We start from the raw sequence: 21248 nt of genomic DNA on the forward strand, positions 1-21248 counted from the left end.
GAATATTTAAAGAAAAAAGAAAAGAGAATAATCCTCCTAACTTCCTACGAAGTCCCGGTCGACCCGAGGATCCTCATCCTTAATTCGACGCAACCCCAGTGCCTTGCTCGAGGCACACAACAGCTTGTCTTAAAATATTAAAAGTCGACACTGTCGCCGCAGACTCTACGCTGCGCATTCTTAAATTATGTATATTAAATAAAAAAAATTTGCAGACTTGTATTCGTTTGGTATAAAAATAATCTGTAAACAATCTTTGTATTAAAATCATAAAAGCCTGCAACTTCTCTTATATAATATATATAAATAAAAAAATTTGCAGACTTGGATTCGTTTGATATAAAAATAATCTGTAAACAATCTTTGTATTAAAATTATAAAAGCCTGCAACTTCTCTTATATATAATATATATATATATATATATATATATATATTATATATATAAAACATGTCGTGACCTTATTTAATGATATGTAAATCGCGATCCTAAAATTTCGAAAAATTTAATTATTACCATTGTTAATTAAAATCTATTATAATGTTAGATAATGCGTTTAAAATTATATGAAAACATTAATAAAATAATGCTCAGTTCGATAATAAAATATATTTAAAAAAGACATGGTAAAACCTTAACGTTATAGTATCTAAATCGCGACCTTAAAATTTTGGAAAATTAATTATTGCCGCTAATAAAAACTTATTAAAAAATGAAAAAACGCGTTTAATAATAACAAAATATTATCGAATATCGAAATAATATCGAAAATAATGAAATAGTCCTACGAGAGGTAATAAAAATATTGAAAAAAATCTATTGTCATGTATCTTATCTGTAATATATCTTAAAGTAACAAATAATTAATTACAAAGTAAAAGATTCAAAAGAACGATTAAGATATATTGCAGTAAATTAAAATAATTAATTTACTGCAATATATCTTAACATAACAAATAATTAATTTACTGCAATGCATATGCGTATATATCTTAAAATAATTAATTTAATTTTTAAAAAAAGTGTGCAAATTAAAAATTTGCACATTGCTTTCTCAACATTTTATTTCGCTCACAAAGCTCTTCGTCAGAGGAAGCTTGTTTTAAAATTAAATCATAATTATTAATATATAATAGTTTGGCTTCCTCATAGAGGAAGCTTTATGAGCGAAATAAAATGTTGAAGAAGCAATGTGCAAATTTCTAATTTGCACACTTGTTTTTTTTTCTTTATTTATCTTAAATTTTTTTTGTTTTTTATTAATACCAACCAACCTTTAATGATAATCTATTCATGTAAAAAAATTTAACCCGATATCTTAAAATTTACGGAAGTTAGAGCAATCACGCCCTTTTTTTTTAAATTTAAAATTTTATAAAAAAAGAATCCCTTAACCGATCCAAGCCAAATTCAATACCAACTCACCTTTAATAATAATCTATTCATATAAAAAAATTTAACCCGATATCTCAAAATTTACGGAAGTTAGAGCAATCACGCCCTTCCGTAGATGGATACATACATATACACATGTATACGGACATTTTGTAAAAATATGATTTTTCGACATTTTAAAACATTCTAAACACATTGACATCAAAAATTGAAAAAAAATTTTTTTCACGAAAACAAAGCTTTTTCTATGAGGAAGCAACACGTGATATTATAACGTAAGATATATATAGGATTCGACCCTAAGATTAGGAAAATCAATTATCTCCGTTAATGATTAGAACATTAAATGAGAAAGCGCATTTAAAAATATAGAAAAACAAAGTGGCCCTTCGTTCGATTATAAAAAATATTAAAAAACATGTGACTTAATGTAACGTTATGATGGCTAAATGGCGATCCTAAAATTATGAAAAGATTAATTATCGTCACTAATGATTTAAGCTTTTTTAAAAAATAAACTAACGTGTTTAAAAATATAGGTGGTGTATGTTAAAATGTTCCTTCGTTCGATAATAAAAAATACGTGACATGACATAACGATATGTACTCGACTTTAAAATTATAAAGTAATTTATCACTGCTATTTGCTTTAAACTTATAATCTTAACTTATAGTCTTAATTTATAGTCTTTGACATTTTAATATTTTATGCAACTTTGTTATATATGTTTAAAGACTTCCGTTTCCGGTTGCGTGATAGAAGGTTGAAGTGCTATCAGAGTGTGTTTTGAGTGGATATTAGAGGTAGGAGGAAGAGAAAAGGTGAGAGAGAGTGAGTCAGTGAGAGTCTGGAGTGAGTGCATGCAGGGGGAGTGCAGGCGAGTTGGGTGAGAAGGGAAAAGAGCGGTGAGAAGGGAGTAAAGTGGTGCAGGTGGAGTGAGTCAGCAGTTAGGGAGATAGGTCAGGGGTGCAGGGGGAGAGGAGGGGAACTAGGAAAGGTGAGAACAGGTGTAGAGGGATCGGAGCAGGTGTAGTAGGTATAGGGAAAGAGAAAGAGGTAGGTGGCGCGAGAAAAGTCACTAGACATAGAGTAAGGGAAGTATAGAAGGGAAATGGATGAGGTGCAAAGAATAAAGAATGTTGAGAAGAGGGAGAGAAGGGGTAGCACGGGGACGCCGGAAGAGGTTTTGAAAAGGAAAAGGGATGAATTAAAAGATATAGGATTGAGAAAAGAGATGGAGGAGAAAGGGGATTTACAGTGGATATTTAGGAGAAGTAAAAAGGTGATAAGATCACCAGAGACAGAAAGGAAAGAGGAGGCAGGAGGGATGGGGGAGAGATTAAGAGAGATGGGGAGGGAATGGAAGGAGGAAATAATCAGAGAGATGAGAGAGATGAGAAGAGAAATTAAAGAGGAGATTAAGGAGGGAATAAGAGGACAGGAAGAAATAAGAGAGGAGATAAGGGAGCTGAAGAAAGAAATGGAGGAGAAGGAGAGAAGATGGGGGAGGGAGAAGGAGGGGTTGGAGGGGAGGATTATAGAATTAGGAAAGAGAGTGGAAGAATTGGAGCTGAGGAAGAGTGGGGAGAGGAGGGGGGAGGGGAAGGGAGAGGAGATGGTTGAGATGAAAGGTAGGATTAATATGATGGAATGGAGATGGGAGAGGAAGGAAAGGGGGGAAAAGAGAGGGAACATTATAGTAAAAGCTATAAAGGGTGGGGAAGGAGGAGTAAAAGGGGAAGTGGAGAGAATATTAAAAGAGATAGGGTAGAGGGGCCGGTGGGGGAGGTGAGAAAAATAGGGGAGGGGAGGAGAGACTAGTATGGCATTAGTAAGGGTAGGAAATATGGAGGTTAAGAGGGAAATAATGGAAAAGAAAAGAAGATTGAGGGGGAGAGAGGAGAGGATTGAGGAAGATCTTACGTGGAAAGAAAGAAGGATGATGTGGAGATTAGGAGAGATCGCTAGGGGGGAAGAAAGAGAGGGAAGGAGGGCGTGGGTACGATATGGAAGAATTTGGATGAGGGGTAAATGGTGGAGGTGGGATGAGGTGAGAGAGGAGCTGAAGGAGGAAGGGGGAGAAGAAGGGAAGGGGGAAGAGAGGAGAGGAGGGGACGCGAGGGAAATGGAGGTAGACATATTGCAGGAGGCAAAAAAGGGAGGGAGATAACGAATAGGAGAAGGAAGGTGAAAAAGAAAAAAGGGAGAGGGAGAGGGGGAGGGAGAGATGGAGAGTTGGGGAGAGGAGGGGAAGAAAGAAAGAGCGAAGAAGAAGGAAGGGAGGAAGGATGGAAAGTGGCATTTTGGAATGTGGCGCGGCTAAAGAATAAGGATGCGGAATTCTGGGAAGCGATAAGGGAATGGGATGTAATGTTCTTGTTAGAAACATGGGTAGATGAAAAAGGGTGGGAGAAGATAAAAGGGAGGTTGCCTTTGGGATTTAAGTGGGAAGTGCAATATGCGAGGAAGAAAAATAGGAAAGGAAGGGCAATGGGGGGAATAATAGTGGGGGTAAGAAAAGGGTTAGGAATAGAAGGAAAGTGCGGGGCGGATAAGGAAGGAATGATGGAGGTGATGATAAAGAAAAAGGGGGAGGGATGGAGATTGGTGGGTGTGTACATAAATGGGGATTTAGAAAAAAAATTAAGAGAAATGAGGGAGTGGATGGAGGAGGAGGGAAGTGGGATTAGAACGATAATAGGGGGGGGATTTTAATGCTAGAACAGGAGATTTGGGGGGAAGAGTAAGGATAGGGGAGGAGGGAGAAGAGGAGGGAAATGAAAGAAGGTCGAAGGATGCAAAGGTAAATGGGGAAGGGAAATTGTTAGTGAGAAGATTAGAGGAAATAGGGTGGGCAATAGTGAATGGAGGGGAAGCAGGGGATGAGGAGGGGAGCTGGACGTACATGGGGCCGAATGGGAGATCAGTCATTGATTACGTGATAGGGAAGGAGGAGGTGAGGGAGGAAATTATGAGGGTAGAGATAGGAAATAGGATTGACTCGGACCACATGCCGGTAGTGGTATGGATCAGAGGGGAAAGAGGAGGATTGGAGAAGAAGGGAAAAAAGAGGGAAAGGAGGTGGAACTGGTCGGTCGAGGGGAAGAAGGAATTCAGGGAGAGGTTAGGAGTGATAGGGGAGAGGCAGGGAGACGAACAAGAAGAGAGAGGGGTAGAGGAGGAATGGGAGAGGATGAAAAAAAAATACAAGAAGTTCTAAGTAAGGGAAATGGGGGGGAAAATAAGGAGGAGAAAAGAAAAAGGGGAGGGTGGTTTGACGAGGAGTGCAGAGAAGATAAGGGGGAGGTGGCAAAGGAGTTGAAAAGATGGAAGAGGGAAGGGGGAGGGAAAGGAATATAAGAGAAGAAAGAAGGAGTATAAGGGATTATGTAGGAAGAAGAAAGAGGAGGAGAATGAAGAATGGACTAGGAGGGCAATGGAAGCGAGGACGGAGGGGCAGGTATGGGAGGTAATTAGAAAAGAGAGGAGAAGAGGGAAAGGAGGGGGGAGAAGGGATTGAAATGGAAGAATGGAACAGTTATTTTAGGGATTTATTAGGGGAGATGGAGTCGAGAGTGGTGTTGGGAGGAAGCAGGAGGGTAAGGGGGAAGGAGGAAGATCAGATAGAAAGGGGAGAAATTAGGAGGGCGATAGGAAGGATAAAAGATAGGAAGGCGGTGGGGGTGGAATCCCAGGAGAAGTGTGGAAATATGGTGGAGAGGGGCTAGAAGAGTGGGTGTGGGAATTATGTAATAGGATATGGAAGGGGGAAGGGTGGATTAGGGAATGGTGTGAGGGTTGGTGATACCAATTTTGAAAAGAGGAGAGGGAAGGGAGGTCTCAGATTACGGGGGAGTAACGCTGGCACCGTCGTTATACAAAGTGTATGCGACGGTGTTAGCAGAGAGGCTGAGGGGTGAAGTGGAGGAAGGAGGGATGGTGCCACCGAATCAAACGGGGTTCAGGAGAGGGATGGGGACAGTAGATAATATTTACGTTTTAAACTACCTGATAAATAGACAGATAAGCAGGAAAGGAAGACAAATGGTGCTATTTTTTGTGGACCTGAGGGCGGCGTTGGATTCGGTGGACAGGGTGAGATTAATAGCGGCGCTGAGAGGGAGGGGGGTGAAGGAAGGGATGGTAATGAGATGTGAGGAGATAGTAGGGGAGATAGGATTCAGGGTTAGAATAGGGGTGGAGAGGGGAGAAAAGTTCTGGACAGGGAGGGGAGTGAAGCAGGGGTGTCCTCTGAGTCCGCTGCTTTTTAATATGATGATGGCGGACTTGGAGGAGGAGATGAGGAAAGGGAGATGGGGAGGAGTGAGGTTGGGAGAGGATAGGATATGCACGCTAGCGTACGCGGATGATGTGGTGATGATGGCAGAGGATGAGGGGGGAATGAGGTGTATGATGGAAAGATTAGGAAGATATTTGGAGGAGAAGGGATTGGAGTTGAATGAGAGCAAATCGAAGGTGATGAGGTACAGGAAGGGGGGAGGGAGGCTGAAGAAAGCTAGTTGGTATTGGAAGAGAAAGAAGTTGGAGGAGGTAAAGGAGTACAAGTATTTAGGCTATGTAGTACAAAGGAATGGGAGGCAGGATGGACAGGTGAGGGAGAGGATGAGGAGGGGGGCAGCAGTAATGGGGCAAGTATGGGGGATAGGAAAGAGGAGATTTGGTGGTAATTGGGGGAGGAGAGTATGGCTTTTTGATGCGTTAGTGTGGACGGTTTTAGGGTATGGGGTTGAGATATGGGGGTGGGAGGAGAGAGAGGGATTGGAAAGAGTAAGGAAAGGTATATGAGATGTTAGGAGTGGATTGGGGAACGCCGGGATATATGATAAGGGAGGAGCTTCAAAGGGAAAAGATAAAATCAAGGATGGGAAGAAGGGCGTGGGGATATGAGAGGAGGTTGGTGGAGGGTAAGGGGGGTGGTTGGCAAGAGTATGTTTAGAGGAAATTAAGGAGAGGGCTAAAAAGGGAGGGGAATTATCGGAATGGGAGAAAGAAAGAAGAGAGTTTTTTGAGGGTAAAGGGATGAATTAAAGGGAGGTGGAGGAAAGAAGGGAAAGAGGGGAGTTTAGGTGGGAGGAGGTTGAGGAATGGGATAAGAAAGGGCAGAGGGAGGAGAGATGGGAAAAGATTGAGAATTCGGAATATAATAAATGGTACAAGCAGGTAAAGGGGGAGGGAGTACCGAAGTATCTGAGGAAAGGGTGGACGGAAGGAAGGTGGCAGAGGATGGCGAAGTACAGATTGGGGAATGGGATGAGGGGAAATAGATATTGGGAGAAGGAGGAGGAAAGGAGGTGTAGGATGTGTGGGGGAGGGGTGGAGACGTGGGAACATGTGTGGGAGGAATGTATGGAATGGGGAAGGGGAGAGAGCTGGCAGGAAATGGTGAGGGAGGTACTGGGAGAGGAAGGAGAAGGGGAATTGTGGGTAAAATTGTTGGAGGAAGCGAGAGGGGACGGGGAAGGAGGTGAGGGGAAGGGGGGAGAGTGAGAGAGAGAGAGAGAGAGGGAGAGAGAGAGAGAGAGAGAGAGAGAGTGGAGGAGGAAAGGCAGAAGTAACCGGAAGCGGAGGTCCCACATTAGATTAAGCTAGTTGTAAGCTAGTTGTAAGATTGCGTAAAGCCTAGTCTACAATGGCAGTAAGCAGTATAGAGTAAGCAGTAAGCAGTAAGCAGTATGAAATGGGAATTGCCCATTTCGTTACTCCCGGTCTTTACATCCACTAAAAACAGTATACTCTCTATTCTACAGCCTTGTTATTGCCATTGTATACTGTTTTTAGTGGATGTAAAGACCGGGAGTAACGAAATGGGCAATTCCCATTTCATACTGCTTACTGCTTACTGCTTCTTACTCTATACTGCTTACTGCCATTGTAGACTAGGCTTAAGATAGGAGGGAAAGAGCGAGAGGGTAAATGGTGCGGCGAGATAGGGCAAGCGTAAGGCGGAGTTGCGTGGAGTTTTTGTATATAGGTTAAGTTATAGGTTAAGGATAGATTATAAGTTTATGTATAAAGTGTATAAAGGTTTGGGACCGCTCCTTAAGGAAAAAAGCGCCTTGTAATCCCCAATTGGGGCAGCAATAAAATTTTCTAATTCTAATTTTAATTATATATGTTTAAATTTGACATTAAATTTATTTTGTTATAAAACAAATTTTTAAAAATTATGAGGAAGAAGGAAATATCGAAAAACACGGCATTTTCGAACAATCTGATTACATTGTTATAAAGTACATTAAAAATCAGTACATTCAAGTACAATAAATTTTTATTTAAAATATTTTTTATTTTTTACCGTTTCGATAGTATTGAAAAATATAAAAATTAATCTATATCTTTTATAATTAATATCTTTAATAATATCTTTATTAATATCTCAATTTTTTTCTTTACAAAAAAAAGATCGCATATTATAACTGTCAAAAATATTAATCGAGTTTCTTTCTTGCCTAAATGTCGCGAAATATATTTCACAAAATAATCGTCCGCGATAACGAGATATTAACACCGCGATTTCATACAACATCTTTACAACACATTTAAACTTTGTCACTGTTAAGCTGTCACGGTACGAACTGTCATTCTCATAACTGTGGTCTCGATCGCTCGGAATCGACCACCAATTACATACTCGGAAAAACGGTAACAATACGTGCGATATATTCGACTTCGAACACGCACTTCACGGTAAACATGACTTTTTTTATTAAATAGATAGAGAGATATAGATATAGATAGATAGATAGACTACACTACGCAAAACAATTAGGAGAGCGCTTTAAAACTTGCAAATTTGTATGTATATAAATATATAATATATAAAATATTAAAGGTTTAAATATTATTAAAGTTAATAATCTTTTAAATATTTTATTTAAAGCTAAAGAAAATACAAAGAATAGACAACGAAAAAAGATGGAGAGAAGAAAAGAGATAGAAAAAGAAACAAAAAGAAAGCTATTATTTAGAAAAAAAATGAGAGAGAGAGAGAGAGAGAGAGAGAGAGAGAGAGAGAGAGAGAGAGATGCAAAAGTATAATAAACAATGTCATAAATTTTATGCTTTATTTCCCGAACAGTGTCCTTATAATAATGTGTAAAAATAATTTATACTTTTAAATAAGTATTCTATTAAGTTGGCTAAAAAGTCATTGCGTTTTCTTCTATGTAAATGAGAGGCGAATTTTTCATGGGAAACAAAAACTTTATTAAATAATATATTGGTAATACAATGGTTCAATCTTTTCTTCACCAGACTCAACACCAACTGTATTTTCAACAAGCTGTTTCAGAGGTTCAGAGATTGGTTTAAAATGCCTCTCCAATGCATCGTCCTCCTCCATTTTACCAGTTTTCAAGAAACGATATTTTTTACGGATTGAATCGCTCGTTTTCGCAATCTCTAACACAATCTTTTCACGATCGTTATTCATCATGTTGCAATTTAGACGTTGCTCAATCAATGCATCGAAAGCGACTAAGTACTTTGCGGTATTGCAAATTCATTAAATCCTTTTCTGTATCGTCCATTAGTCAGCGGACTGTCCTTGTCAATCGCTGCGAATCCATATTTATGTTGCCAACATTTCTGACAAAATGCACGAAAATTATTGTAAGACATATCTGTATTTACGTGATCGTTGTACACATGTTTCAAGTTTGTCCCATCTTGTTTAAATAAAATTAATAAGTTTGCATTGTCACGTACAAGATGCTTGGGTATCTTGGCATACGTTTGACAAAGATAGAAACAGTCGACGCTCGAGTGTCGCCCCATTGCAAAGTACTCTCTTATCGTATCTTGCTTGTCACATGCCACGTCATCAAAAATAAAAATGGAATTCGGAAGCGCCTCACTCGGTGGAATGACATCGCTATTATTAGAGAATGTAAAATAACCAATTTCTTCTATCGATGATAGCAAATTTTCCAAATATCGATATTTCGGTTGTTGAAGCGATTTCGAGTATACGTACACTCGAAGCAAACGCCGTGCGGGCTTTCTATCAAACTAATCAATGCGTTAGTTTTACCACAATTCGAAGGACCGCAAATGATTCCGCGTATAGTATTCGGCAGTATGTTTCCATGTCTGCGTATTTCTTTTTCCGACATCAACCGTGTTTTATCGTCGAAATTTGTAACTTTGATTATCGTCGATTGCTGAACGAACCGCATGTTTTCTCTCGAATGAATGAATGAGTCATGGAGAGCCTATTTATAACTGCGCGGAACCATGAATCACTCAGTATCGAAAAAATGTTTGTTCTGCTAACAAGTGCTTCCGATATTCACGGTTTAAGCGCCGAACAGCTGCAATTTGTACCAAAAGCATTTTTATTGCGATATGAAAATCACATCCACTACGTGTGGGACAAGCTTCCGGAACACATAAAGGCGGATCCAAAGATTCAGACCTGTCGTCGATGTTTCAAACATTACAATCGACAGTGGCAGCAAACGCACATCGACGGTCCAGCGCCAATGATAAAGGATTGCAGCGAATGTCAACGAAAATAGGTAGTGGTCTCTTTAATCGCGCGATAAACGCGCTTCCGATAGAATTACATATTCCCGGCTATCAGTTTTGCGGTCCGGGGACTCATTTGGAAAAGCGATTGGCTAGAGATGATCGAGGTATTAATCCATTGGATGCCGCGTGTCGCGAGCACGACATTGCATATTCTCAAAGCAACGCCCTCAGAGAACGACACGTTGCTGATAATATACTCGCTGCGAAAGCGCGAAAACGTATTACTGCGAGAGATTCAACTCTTGGTGAAAGAGCAGCCGCTACGACTGTTTGGGCAGCTATGAAAGCAAAGACAAAATTCGGTATAAGGATGAATGTGCAAAAATCTTTGAAAAAGAAGAAGAAACGAATACTGCCTGTAGCGAAGCGTGGTGGTATCTTGCCAATTTTACCATTGTTGGGAGTTCTCGGTTCGTTGGCCGGTGGAGCAGCGGGAGTCGCAAAGGCTGTGAATGATAGCAAGGCTGCGCAACGTCAGCTTGAAGAAATGCAACGTCATAATCGCGCTATGGAAGGTCGTGGAGTTTATCTCGCTCCATACAAGCGTGGACAGGGATTCTCAACTAAGAAAAAAAAAACGTCAAAAAAAAACGCTAAAAATGCCTGTGGGTGTAACAACTAATGTACAATTAGAACAACTGGCAAGACGTATGCATATACCATTCTTTAGAGGTGTTTTCATGCGCAATAATTTACCGATAAACGGTGTGCGACAAAATGAGAGCGGTATCGTCAATTTGGACGACGTTGATGGTCCCGGTACTCATTGGGTACATATGTAAAGAGGGGAAATCGATCAATATATTTCGATAGTTTTGGTAATCTACGACCACCCAAAGAATTGGTGCAATATTTAAATGTTACGAAAATAGAATACAATCACACATCCTATCAAAATTATAATCAGAATAATTGTGGACAATTGTGTTTACGATTTCTTCAAACGGTTGATATAAAACCTGTCAATCCATCATCACGATTCAGTTTGACAACATGTCGCTAACACTAACGTTGACTGGCAAAAGTAGCGTTCTCGCTGTAAGCTACTTTCCAGCTATAGATTTATCGAATGGTGATTATGAGCTCGGTTTAACAGATTTTGAAACTTATCATACGATTCCGAATGTAAATTCTAAGAATAATAAATTTTACTTTGATAACGATGACAAGGAAATTACAATACCCGAAGGATCATACGAAATACATGCTATAGATGAGTATCTGAGACGTGCAATTTCACAATATCCTTCCAATAAAGAGCAGAATGAAGATGCAATAGCGCTTCGCGCCAATCATAATACTCTAAAGAGCGAAATCAAATGCATCTATAGAATAAACTTTAATAAACCATACAATATAGGATCGTTGTTGGGATTCTCGTCGAATCGTATATTGCAACCTCACAAATGGCATGATTCGGATTTACCTATAAATATTATTAGCGTGAATATTATCCGTATAGAATGTAGCGTCACCACTGGTGCGTACAGTAATGACAAGCGCGTACACACGATACATGAATTTTCACCGAGCGTGCCGCCAGGATATAAGATATCGGAAACGCCTGCACAGATCATTTATCTCCCGATTGTCGTACGGAGCATTACTGATCTAACGATACGCATTGTTGATCAAGAAGGACGATTGTTGGATTTTCGAGGAGAGGAAGTTACTGTAAGATTGCACGTACGGCGTCGACAAAATTAGCGTGTGATGCTCGTGCTAAATGATACGGAGCACGTGAGAGATAATAATTTTACGAGGGACATTACGAGGGACAATACTTTTGCGAGAGCAGCTGCGGCAGTGAGCGACAATAATCAGAGATCTCGTTACACTAAAAAGAAACTCAGCGCATTGAATCGCGAATTTTTAAAATCATTGGGATTCATCGTACGAAAAGATGATTGATATTTTGAATATTGGTGGTGAACCAGTCTTTGATGATCGTATCGTCAAGGTTGAGACACATACATACAATCCATATGCTAACACATCGCTTGGACATAGCGACGAGATACGGATACCTATACACCACCAGGATTTGTACACGTTGCCGTGCGAAAGCTTTTTGTATGTCGAGGGAAAGTTGATGACATCTAAAATAGATGCAAATGAAACGATGATATTAACAAATAATTGTGTTGCGTTCATGTTTGATGAAATTCGATATGAACTCAATGGTGTGGAGATTGATCGCAACAGAAACGTTGGAATAACTTCAACGATGAAAAATTATGTTTCTTTAACAACTGAGAAAAGTAAAATCTTGAAGAATGCTGGATGGGATATGACACATAATGGGTCATGTAATGAAATTTGTATGTTCAACTTCTGCGTGCCGCTCAACATGCTATTGGGATTTTGCGAAGATTACAAGTGTGTTGTGATTAATGCTCACCATGAATTAATTTTGATACGTTCGCGCAACGACAACAATTGTCTGTATGGACCTGCTGAAGCTGCTATTGAATTACTCAAGATACAATGGCGTATGCCTCATGTACTATTGAATGAGGTCAATAAACTGTCCTTGCTACGAGCATTGGAAAGCGGGCAATTCTTAAACATGAGTTTTCGCGCTTGGGATCTATACGAATTTCTTCTGCTACATAGTACAACCAAGCATTCATGGACTGTGAAAACTGCTTCTCAGCTGGAAAAGCCGCGATATGTGATCTTTGCACTGCAGACTGGTAGAAAAAATATTATGACAAAAGATGTTACTGTATTCGATCATTGTAAATTAGCCAACGTAAAGCTGTATCTAAACTCGGAATCTTATCCCTATGATGATTTAAATTTAGATTTTGAAAAAAATAGATTCGCCCTCTTGTTTGATATGTACTCTCGTTTTCGCAAATCTTATTACGGGTGTGATATTGAGAATGTACTAACTATCGCGAAATTTCTACATTGCGGTCCTCTCGCAGTTATTGATTGTTCGCGACAAAATGATTCTGTCAAAAATTCTACCGTGGACGTGAGAATAGAGTTTGAATGTAAGGAAGATGTACCGGCAAATACTACAGCATATTGTCTCATCTTGCATGATCGTGTTGTCGAATATTGTCCTTTGTCCAACGTAGTTCGTAAAATTACATAATCAGCAATTATCCCCTCCTCCGATGTAATATAAATGATTGAGATTTTTAACAATCGACATCAGTCGTCCAACATTCTTGCAACAAAATGGTTGTACCGACGTTTGTGGATCTGCAAGGATTTATTCTCAATAAACGATTTATCGTGAAGGAAGCGGCGATTCTGAGAAGAGGATTCATTGTTTCACATTTATTTTTTCGCATGCCCCGTACCATGGGGTGTGCTCATAAAATCGGAGAGACGTCAAGCCTCATGGTTGACTCGAAATCATCATGGATTGCAATGGGAAGATGGAAACGTTCCATACAGCATGGCTCAGCCTTTGATTACAACAGCTATCGCTGGTATGATACAAGAAGAAGAAGAGTCATCCTCTCTTGTGTACGTAAAAGGTCATGAAAAGCGAGAATGGTTAACCGATATAATGGACGATGCGAGAAACGGTTTCATTATTGAGACCTTGGATGCAAACTATGAAGATATTCCTACATTAAACAAATTAGATACTACCTATAGCCTACGTTGCGATAAACATGTAAATTGCGCTTTAGAAAATGTATTTAAAATATTTAATTGGTGGTCAAATCATCGCAATGATTCACCACACCCTTTTTTTGAATAAATTAATATTGAAATAATATTATCTTTGTTCGCTCATTTTCCTCATACGCATACAAGTATTATATGTCCACACGTGTTCGTATTAATTTCAGCATGTGACAGCATTCTTATGTTATAATTTTTTAAATGTAGTCGATTGAGGTTTGAATGTGGTTGATTGATATTCGATCGAGGTACGAACATGGTTCGAAAGTGGTTCGAAGGTGGTTGATCGATGTATGTACGTGGTTCGATTGATGTTCGATCGAGGTTGATTGATGTTCGATCGAGGTTCGAAGGTGATTCGAAGGTGGTTGATTGATGTTCGATCGAGGTTCGAAGGTGGTTGATTGATGTTCGATCGAGGTTCGAAGGTGGTTCGAAGGTGGTTTGCATATTATAATTCGTTTTATGAACAGACGTTGACTTTAATTTTTATGCTAACTTTTGTCTTTTTATCAAAAGTAACTTTATATTTTATCCTATGTAACATTATATTTTATCTCCTACTTTTCCTACCGAGAGCGGGTCTGTCTCCGCGATGTTCGTCATAAAGTTTTTAGCGTTTGTGCTGTTAAGTATAGTAAAAAAGAGTGGAAAAAAAAAAAAAAAAATGACTGGAGGTTTTCTGCGCCGTACGCTCCCCGAAATAGTAAGTTGTACAATTTATTTAAAACTATTGTACAGAATGTTGCAATATGTTTAGATATATATTAAATATTCATATTTTTCAGATGATCTATAACATTGTGCAAAATTTACGGCCGCAACACATGGTGGAGCAAGGTTTAACTGAACGAGAGTGGGTGAGAATGCTGAGGTGGGAACATCGACAAATGTTTGCAGAAATGTGGTGCGAAACTGCAGAGGCGCGGGAAATGGATGCCAATAACAATTGGCTATGGGAGAACATGTATGCTCTTCGGGAACTGTTTGGCCTAGAGCCATATCCACCAGAACCTGTGGTGGAAAATTGGAACTAGTAAGTATTTCTTTTTAATTATAAATTATTAAATTAATTAATAACAAATTTCTGTTATGCAGGAGTCCCCGCCCAGCCGTCGCCTCCGCTTCGCGCAGCATCTAACATTCGGCCGCCTCAACATATCCAGCCACTTAAAGTTCATATTTTATATTATTGCATTATATTTCAGATTTTATATTAATTTATATTTTATATTACATTTTATTTTATATTATTATTATATTTTAAATTTTAAGTTCACACACACACACACACATTTTGTAAATACACACACACACACATACTCATTTTATAAATAAACATTATTTTAAATATTTAAAAAAAAAAAAAAAAAAAATGTATTTATTTTAGAATAGGTCCTCTCTCCTTTCCTCCTATTAAAATCTTATTAATTAAAATTACTATAAATATTATTTTAAAAAAAGTCTCTCTTACGAACTCCTCTCTCTTTGCGTTCTCCTTCGCTGCATCAGCTCTCGCGCTCTCCATCGCCTCATCATCTCGCGACCGCTATCTCTCTCGCTCTTGCGATATCTCTCTCGCGTGCGCCTCGCGCTCTCCTTCGCTGCATCAGCTCTCGCGCTCTCCATCGCCTCATCATCTCGCGACCGCTATTTCTCTCGCTCTTGCGATATCTCTCTCGCGTGCGCCTCGCGCTCTCCTTCGCGTCATCTCGCTACCTAACCATCTCGCACTATCTCTCTCGCTCTTGCATATACGTCTCGCTTGCGTCATCTCTCTCACGTGTGCCTCGCGCTCTCCTTCGCGTTCCTCTCTCCCCGCGGACCCCTCACCCATAAAGCTTCACGCGGTCTTTCGCGGTTCCTCTCTCCCCGCGGATCCTTCGCAGACCCTAAAATCGCGGACGCTCCCCCTCCCCGCGGACCCCTCGCGGACCCGGCTCCAAAATCGCGGACGCTCCCCCTCCCCGCGGACCTCTCGCAGACCCGGCTCCAAAATCGCGGACGCTTCCCCCTCCCCGCGGACCCCTCGCAGACCCGGCTCCAAAATCGCGGACGCTTCCCCCTCCCCGCGGACCCCTCGCGGACCCGTCACCTAAATCGCGGACGCTTCCCCCTCCCCGCGGACCCCTCGCGGACCCGGTACCAAAATCGCGGACGCTTCCCTCTCCCCGCGACCCCCTCGCGTTACATCGCGGTACATCGCGGACGCCTCCCGCGTGACGTCATTCCCCCTCCCCGCGTGACGTCATTCCCCCTCCCGCGTGACGTCATTCCCCCGCGCCCTGGGTTCCCCTCGCCCCTCACTCCCCCTCATTGCCCCGTAGTTAGAACTCTCCTAGTATCACTACTAACAATTGTGTTGAAACATGTAATAAAGGCAGACACACATATGATATACTGTTATCTATGCGCTTCGCTTCGATACTTTTTGATACGCGTGCAAAGCGATAGAATAATAGAAATATATGATGTTGTCTTTACAATATATTGAACACAATTTTTATTCGCTTTTTTATTGCCCTGTAACATGTATAACGCTGTCGGTAATGGCAGAACTACAATTATCGATAATTATCGACAATTTTAGTTCCGCACAGATGAGGGCGCAAATCCGTCGGAGTTCGACCATCCGACTAGGATCCCCTTAACTCGCTCGTGCACTCTGTGGTGTGCACGCGCTACAAGCTCCATGGGCGGAAGACCCGCCATCACCGAGGTCGCCGCATGCGACACCGTCCGGTAGCCGCGGACGACGCGGATGGCCACTCGGCGCTGGACCCTTCGCAGGGTATCTCTTATGCGCCTCGTGGCCACCGCCTCGCCCGCCCACACCGGTGCCCCGTAAAGGGCCACCGCATTGACGGTGTTTGCGTAAAGGCGGCGCACACGATCGTCTGGTCCTCCTAAGTTTGGCAGCAGCCAACTAAGGGCCGCTGCTACCCTATCCAGTTTCACGGCCAGACGATCAGTGTGGTCGATGAATTCCCGTCCAACTGGACACCCAAGTACTTCATACTGTTCTCCAGTCGGACGGGGATGTCATCCATCCTGGATATGAGTCATTGGTGGTCTCCCATGGAGGCCATCGTGAAAGAAGATGGCCTCCGTCTTCTTGGGAGCCACACTTAGGCCCATGTTCCGTATGGATCGCACGACTTGCGCCATCGCGAGGTTCGCCATCCTGATAGCTTCCCCCCAGTCTTCTCCCCCAGCTAGCAATAGCGTGTCGTCTGCGTAGCAGACGACATTGCAGCCGGGGGGGAGGGTAGTCCGTAATATGCGGTCATATGCGATGTCCCACAGGAGGGGTCCCAGAACGGACCCCTGCGGGACATCGCAATGCATCTCCCTCTCCCGTTGGGTACCGCTCTTGTCACGGTACCCCAGGCCCCTATTCTGGAAATAGGACTTGACAACCTCCACGAGATATTGAGGGACGCCATGGTATATCAGGGCGTCCCTTACCTTTCCCCAGGGCAGGTTGTTGAAAGCGTTGGTTATGTCTAACGACACTGCCGCCAACACCCTGCTCTCTTCCATACCGGATTCCGCGAGGGAGCGGACACGAAGAATCGAATCCGTTGTTGATCGCCCCTCGCGGAATCCGAACTGTTCCTCGTGGAGGTTCGGTCCTATCTCCTTAAGATGCCGGACGAGTCGGGTCGCTATTATGCGTTCCAATAGCTTCCCGATCTCGTCCAGCAAACATATGGCCTGTACACAGAGGGAGTGCCCGCCGGTCTGCCCCCTTTTGGGGTGAGGACCACATTGGCCCTCTCCCAGACTGGGGGGACCGTCGCACCCTGGGTGAACTAGTGCCGCCGTGGTGAAGTGTGAGTGTCCTGCAAAAATGGAGGGATTAATAGCGTCTCAAAAGGATCTTCTCGGGCGCATTGCCCGATCCTACGACAATCTGAGGAAGGCCGGAACTGCTAAGATATCAGTTTCTCTGGTCCAGTCGGCCTGGATGTCGGTCCTGGAAAAGAAGTGGGATAAATTCGAGGAGCAGCACGAAAGTCTGCAACGCGAGTATGGCGATAAACTCGCGGGAACGGAATACGTCACCTCGGACCTCGTTAGCACTGTCGAGGCCGCCTTCATCCAACAGCAGGCAAAGTTCCTTGAAATCGAGCGACAATTTGCTGGCCCGTCAGCGGAAACCAAGACCGCACCGAAGGAGGTCTCGTCATCACGCAGCGACCTGCCCAGGCTCCAATTGCCGCAATTCTCGGGCAAGTTCGAAGACTGGCCTGCCTGGCGGGATTTGTTTAAGTCGATGGTCATCGAGGAGGTTGCCTTATCAAAGATAAAAAAAATGCAGTACTTAAAGTCGAGTGTAAAAGGCGATGCCGAGCAGTTGATTCGTGACCTGCCCACGACGGAGGACAACTTCGAAAGTGCCTGGACCATGCTGGCACACTTCGAAAATAAACGGCTGCTCGTGAGAGCTTACCTGGCCGCCTTTACGGCGCTTCCGCGGATGAAGGCGCCATCCGCCGTCGGGCTCCGTCGGATCTTCCACGGCGTGCTATCCACCGTCGGCCGCCTGGCGGGCATCGATCGCCCGATCACCGCATCCACGGACATCTTCGTGCACTTTGTGGTCGAGCTCCTGGACTTCAAGACGCGACGCGACTGGGAGAAATCGTTGGGTAAATCTTCCGAGCCTCCTTCCTACGAGGACCTTCGCGAGTTCCTGCAGGAGCAGCTCATGACGCAGGACGTTATGCAGACCGTCAGTGGGGAGGCGTCCGGGAAGTCCACGGAAAAAACCAGCGAGAAGTCCAGCCGTTTAACGCGTGCCAACCACATAGGACATAGAGGGTCGGAACTCAGCCGCAACTGACCCCTCTGCAAGAAGGAGCATTTTATTGCGTACTGCGATCAGTACAAAAGGAAGTTGCCTCAGGAAAAGCGCGAAGCGGTGGGTACTCACCAGCGGTGCTGGAACTGCTTGGGTCGCCACCAGCTCTACGATTGCACGTCAGCAAAGGTTTGCGCCAAGTGTTCCGGGCGACATCACACGACGCTGCACGACACGTTCGCGGTCGTCGCGTTGCCAGCCGCCGGGAGTATCTCATCACCGACAGTGCACGTCGCCAAGCGACCGGCAGTCGAGTGCGGGCCGGTTCTTCTCGCGACCGCTCGCGTCATGGTTGTGGATCGCGCGGGCACCCGCCATGCGGTTCGCGTCCTGGTCGACCCAGGGTCCGAAACATCGCTGATCGCCGAGTCGCTAGCGCAACGACTCCGTCTGCCGCGAACTCCAACGTCGGTGGCCATCTTCGGCATCGGCGGTGTACAGACAGGCTACTCGCGAGGACGAATCATCGTCGAAGTGATCGCGCGTGCCGGATCGTTCTCGCTGTCCGTGTCTTTACTCGTGTTGCCGCGCCTTTCGATCTATAGTGATGCGTTGGCTGGAGGACCCCGCTCGTGGCCACACATCGAAGGACTCGAGCTAGCGGATCCCGAATTTCATCGTCAGGATCCAGTGGAGTTGTTACTCGGAGCCGACGCTTATAGCAGTATCGCCCTGCCGGGCATTCGTCGTAGAGGCACACTGGAGCCAATCGCGCAACAAACCAGTCTCGGCTGGGTACTCTTGGGCGCGGTGGGAGACGGTCACGCCGCGACTCCAGTACTATCACTTCAGTGCTCCGCCGTGGAAGAGCTCGCCGATAAAGTGCGACGATTCTGGGAGACCGAGGAGCCGCCGCGCGAGGCCTGGCCACTGACTGTCGACGAGCAAGCATGTGAGGAGCATTTCCGGAGCACTCATGAGAGGCTGGCCGACGGTCGATATCAGGTCCGATTGCCTGTCCGTCCGGAGCTGCCGGACCTCAGCTTTACACGCCGCGCTGCATCGCGCTTGCTGGGTGTCATGGTGCGGCGATTCAGCCAAGACCGCGATTTCGGCACTCTGTACCGCGACTTTATACGAGACTACATCTCGCTAGGGCACATGTCGCCGGTCGCTGAGAGGCCATCCGCTCCAGGGATGTGCTACCTCCCGCATCATGGAGTGTTACGGGGTTCCGGCGCCGATGCAAAGATCCGCGTCGTATTCAACGGCTCAGCGCGCACCGCTGCGGGCGCGTCACTCAACGCCTCGTTACACGTCGGTCCCAACTTGCTGCCGGCGCTGGTGGACATCTTAACTCGTTGGCGGAGACACCGCTACGTCTTCATCGCCGACGTGGAAAAGATGTACCGCCAAATTCTGATACACCCTGAAGACCGGGATCTTCAGCGAATCCTGTGGGGAGAAGAGGAGAAAGTCAGAGAGTATCAGTTAAATACGGTGACCTACGGCCTTGCAAGCGCGCTGTACCTTGCCATACGCGTGCTACGACAGCTCGCGACGGACGAGCAGGACCGCTTTCCGCTCGGAGCTGAGGTACTTAGACACGACGTCTACATGGACGATGTACTCACCGGAGCGGACAACCTGGAGGCGAGCCGTCGGCTTCTGGTGCAAGTATCGGCGCTCTGTATGGCGGGCGGCTTCCCGCTGTGGAAATGGGCCGCCAGTCACGAGACCCTCCTGGAGGAGATCCCGCCTGAGCATCGCCTGAGGACGTCGGCGGGCGCTCGACTACCGTCGGACGAACACTCTGTGCTTGGCTTACGTTGGAGCCCGGAGACAGATGTCTTCGGGCTCTCGGTCCGTAGGGTCCCTTATAGCATTCCAACGAAGAGAACGGTACTTTCGCAGACGGCGCGACTATTCGACCCGCTTGTCTGGTTAGCGCCAATGATCGTTCGAGCGAAGCTCCTCGTCCAAACAGCGTGGCTGCAACAGCTGGACTGGGACGCTCCCTTAGCTAAGTAGGAAGCTACAGCATGGAAGAGCCTTGCACAGTAACTCCCCTTACTAGAAAAGATTCGATTGCCGCGTTGGCTGCGCTGCGACGCCCCAGCAAGCGTCATGGAGCTTCACGGGTTCTCCGACGCATCGGAACGCGCATACGCCGCCGTAGTCTATCTGCGCTCGACGGTAAACGAGCAGCCAGCCATCTCTCTGGTCACCGCGAAATCCAAGGTCGCCCCGTTGAAGCGAGTCTCGCTGCCGCGACTGGAACTGTGCGCTGCCGCCTTGCTGGCCAAGCTGATAGAGCAAGTGCGGCTTACCCTGGACCTCAGGTCATCGGTTGTTCACATGTGGACCGACTCCACGGTCGTCCTTGGCTGGGTGCGTGGTCACCCTGCGAGATGGACCACATATGTGGCGAACCGGGTTGCAGAGATTCAACGGGAAAATCAGGATGCGAGGTGGCATCACGTACCTGGCCGAGAGAATCCTGCAGACTGCGCTTCTCGAGGAGTGTCCCCGAGAGAACTGCTGGACCACCGGCTCTGGTGGGAGGGACCGCGCTTCCTCACCGAGAGTCCGGAGGCCTGGCCGTCGGACGTCGACTTCGCGGAAGACGCAGATCTCCCAGAGCAGCGGCCCTGGTTCGCCAGAGGTCGTCGGCAATTGTTAACAAGTTGGCCAGTTGCAACCCTGAAGAATCTTTGTTTGATAAGGAGCTCTCGGGCGCGTCCCTAGCAGCGAGAACGTTTATACGCGATAATCCTAATATCATTTTTACGCGAGCCAATAAGGGCAATATAACGGTCGCTTTTGAAAAGACATCTTATTT

At 44.6% G+C, this 21248-nt stretch overlaps 1 protein-coding gene across 1 annotated transcript; it reads left to right on the forward strand.

Moving 5' to 3' along the window:
- Positions 1 to 18754: 18754 nt before the first annotated feature.
- Positions 18755 to 20437, forward strand: LOC145947401 (uncharacterized). Its single transcript, XM_083057188.1, has one exon. The coding sequence runs from the start codon at positions 18755 to 18757 to the stop codon at positions 20435 to 20437; it is 1683 nt and encodes a 560-aa protein (XP_082913314.1).
- The last annotated feature ends 811 nt before the right edge of the window (positions 20438 to 21248 follow it).

The sequence above is a fragment of the Prenolepis imparis genome, unplaced genomic scaffold (assembly GCF_030444845.1).
Source record: "Prenolepis imparis isolate NDT839.2.m4 unplaced genomic scaffold, iyPreImpa1.0 SCAF_75, whole genome shotgun sequence".
Taxonomy (NCBI): domain Eukaryota; kingdom Metazoa; phylum Arthropoda; class Insecta; order Hymenoptera; family Formicidae; genus Prenolepis; species Prenolepis imparis.

What these genes read in the sequence shown, in the direction of transcription:
- LOC145947401 (XM_083057188.1), top strand. Translation starts at nt 18,755, where the DNA reads ATGGTTGTGGATCGCGCGGGCACCCGCCATGCGGTTCGCGTCCTGGTC.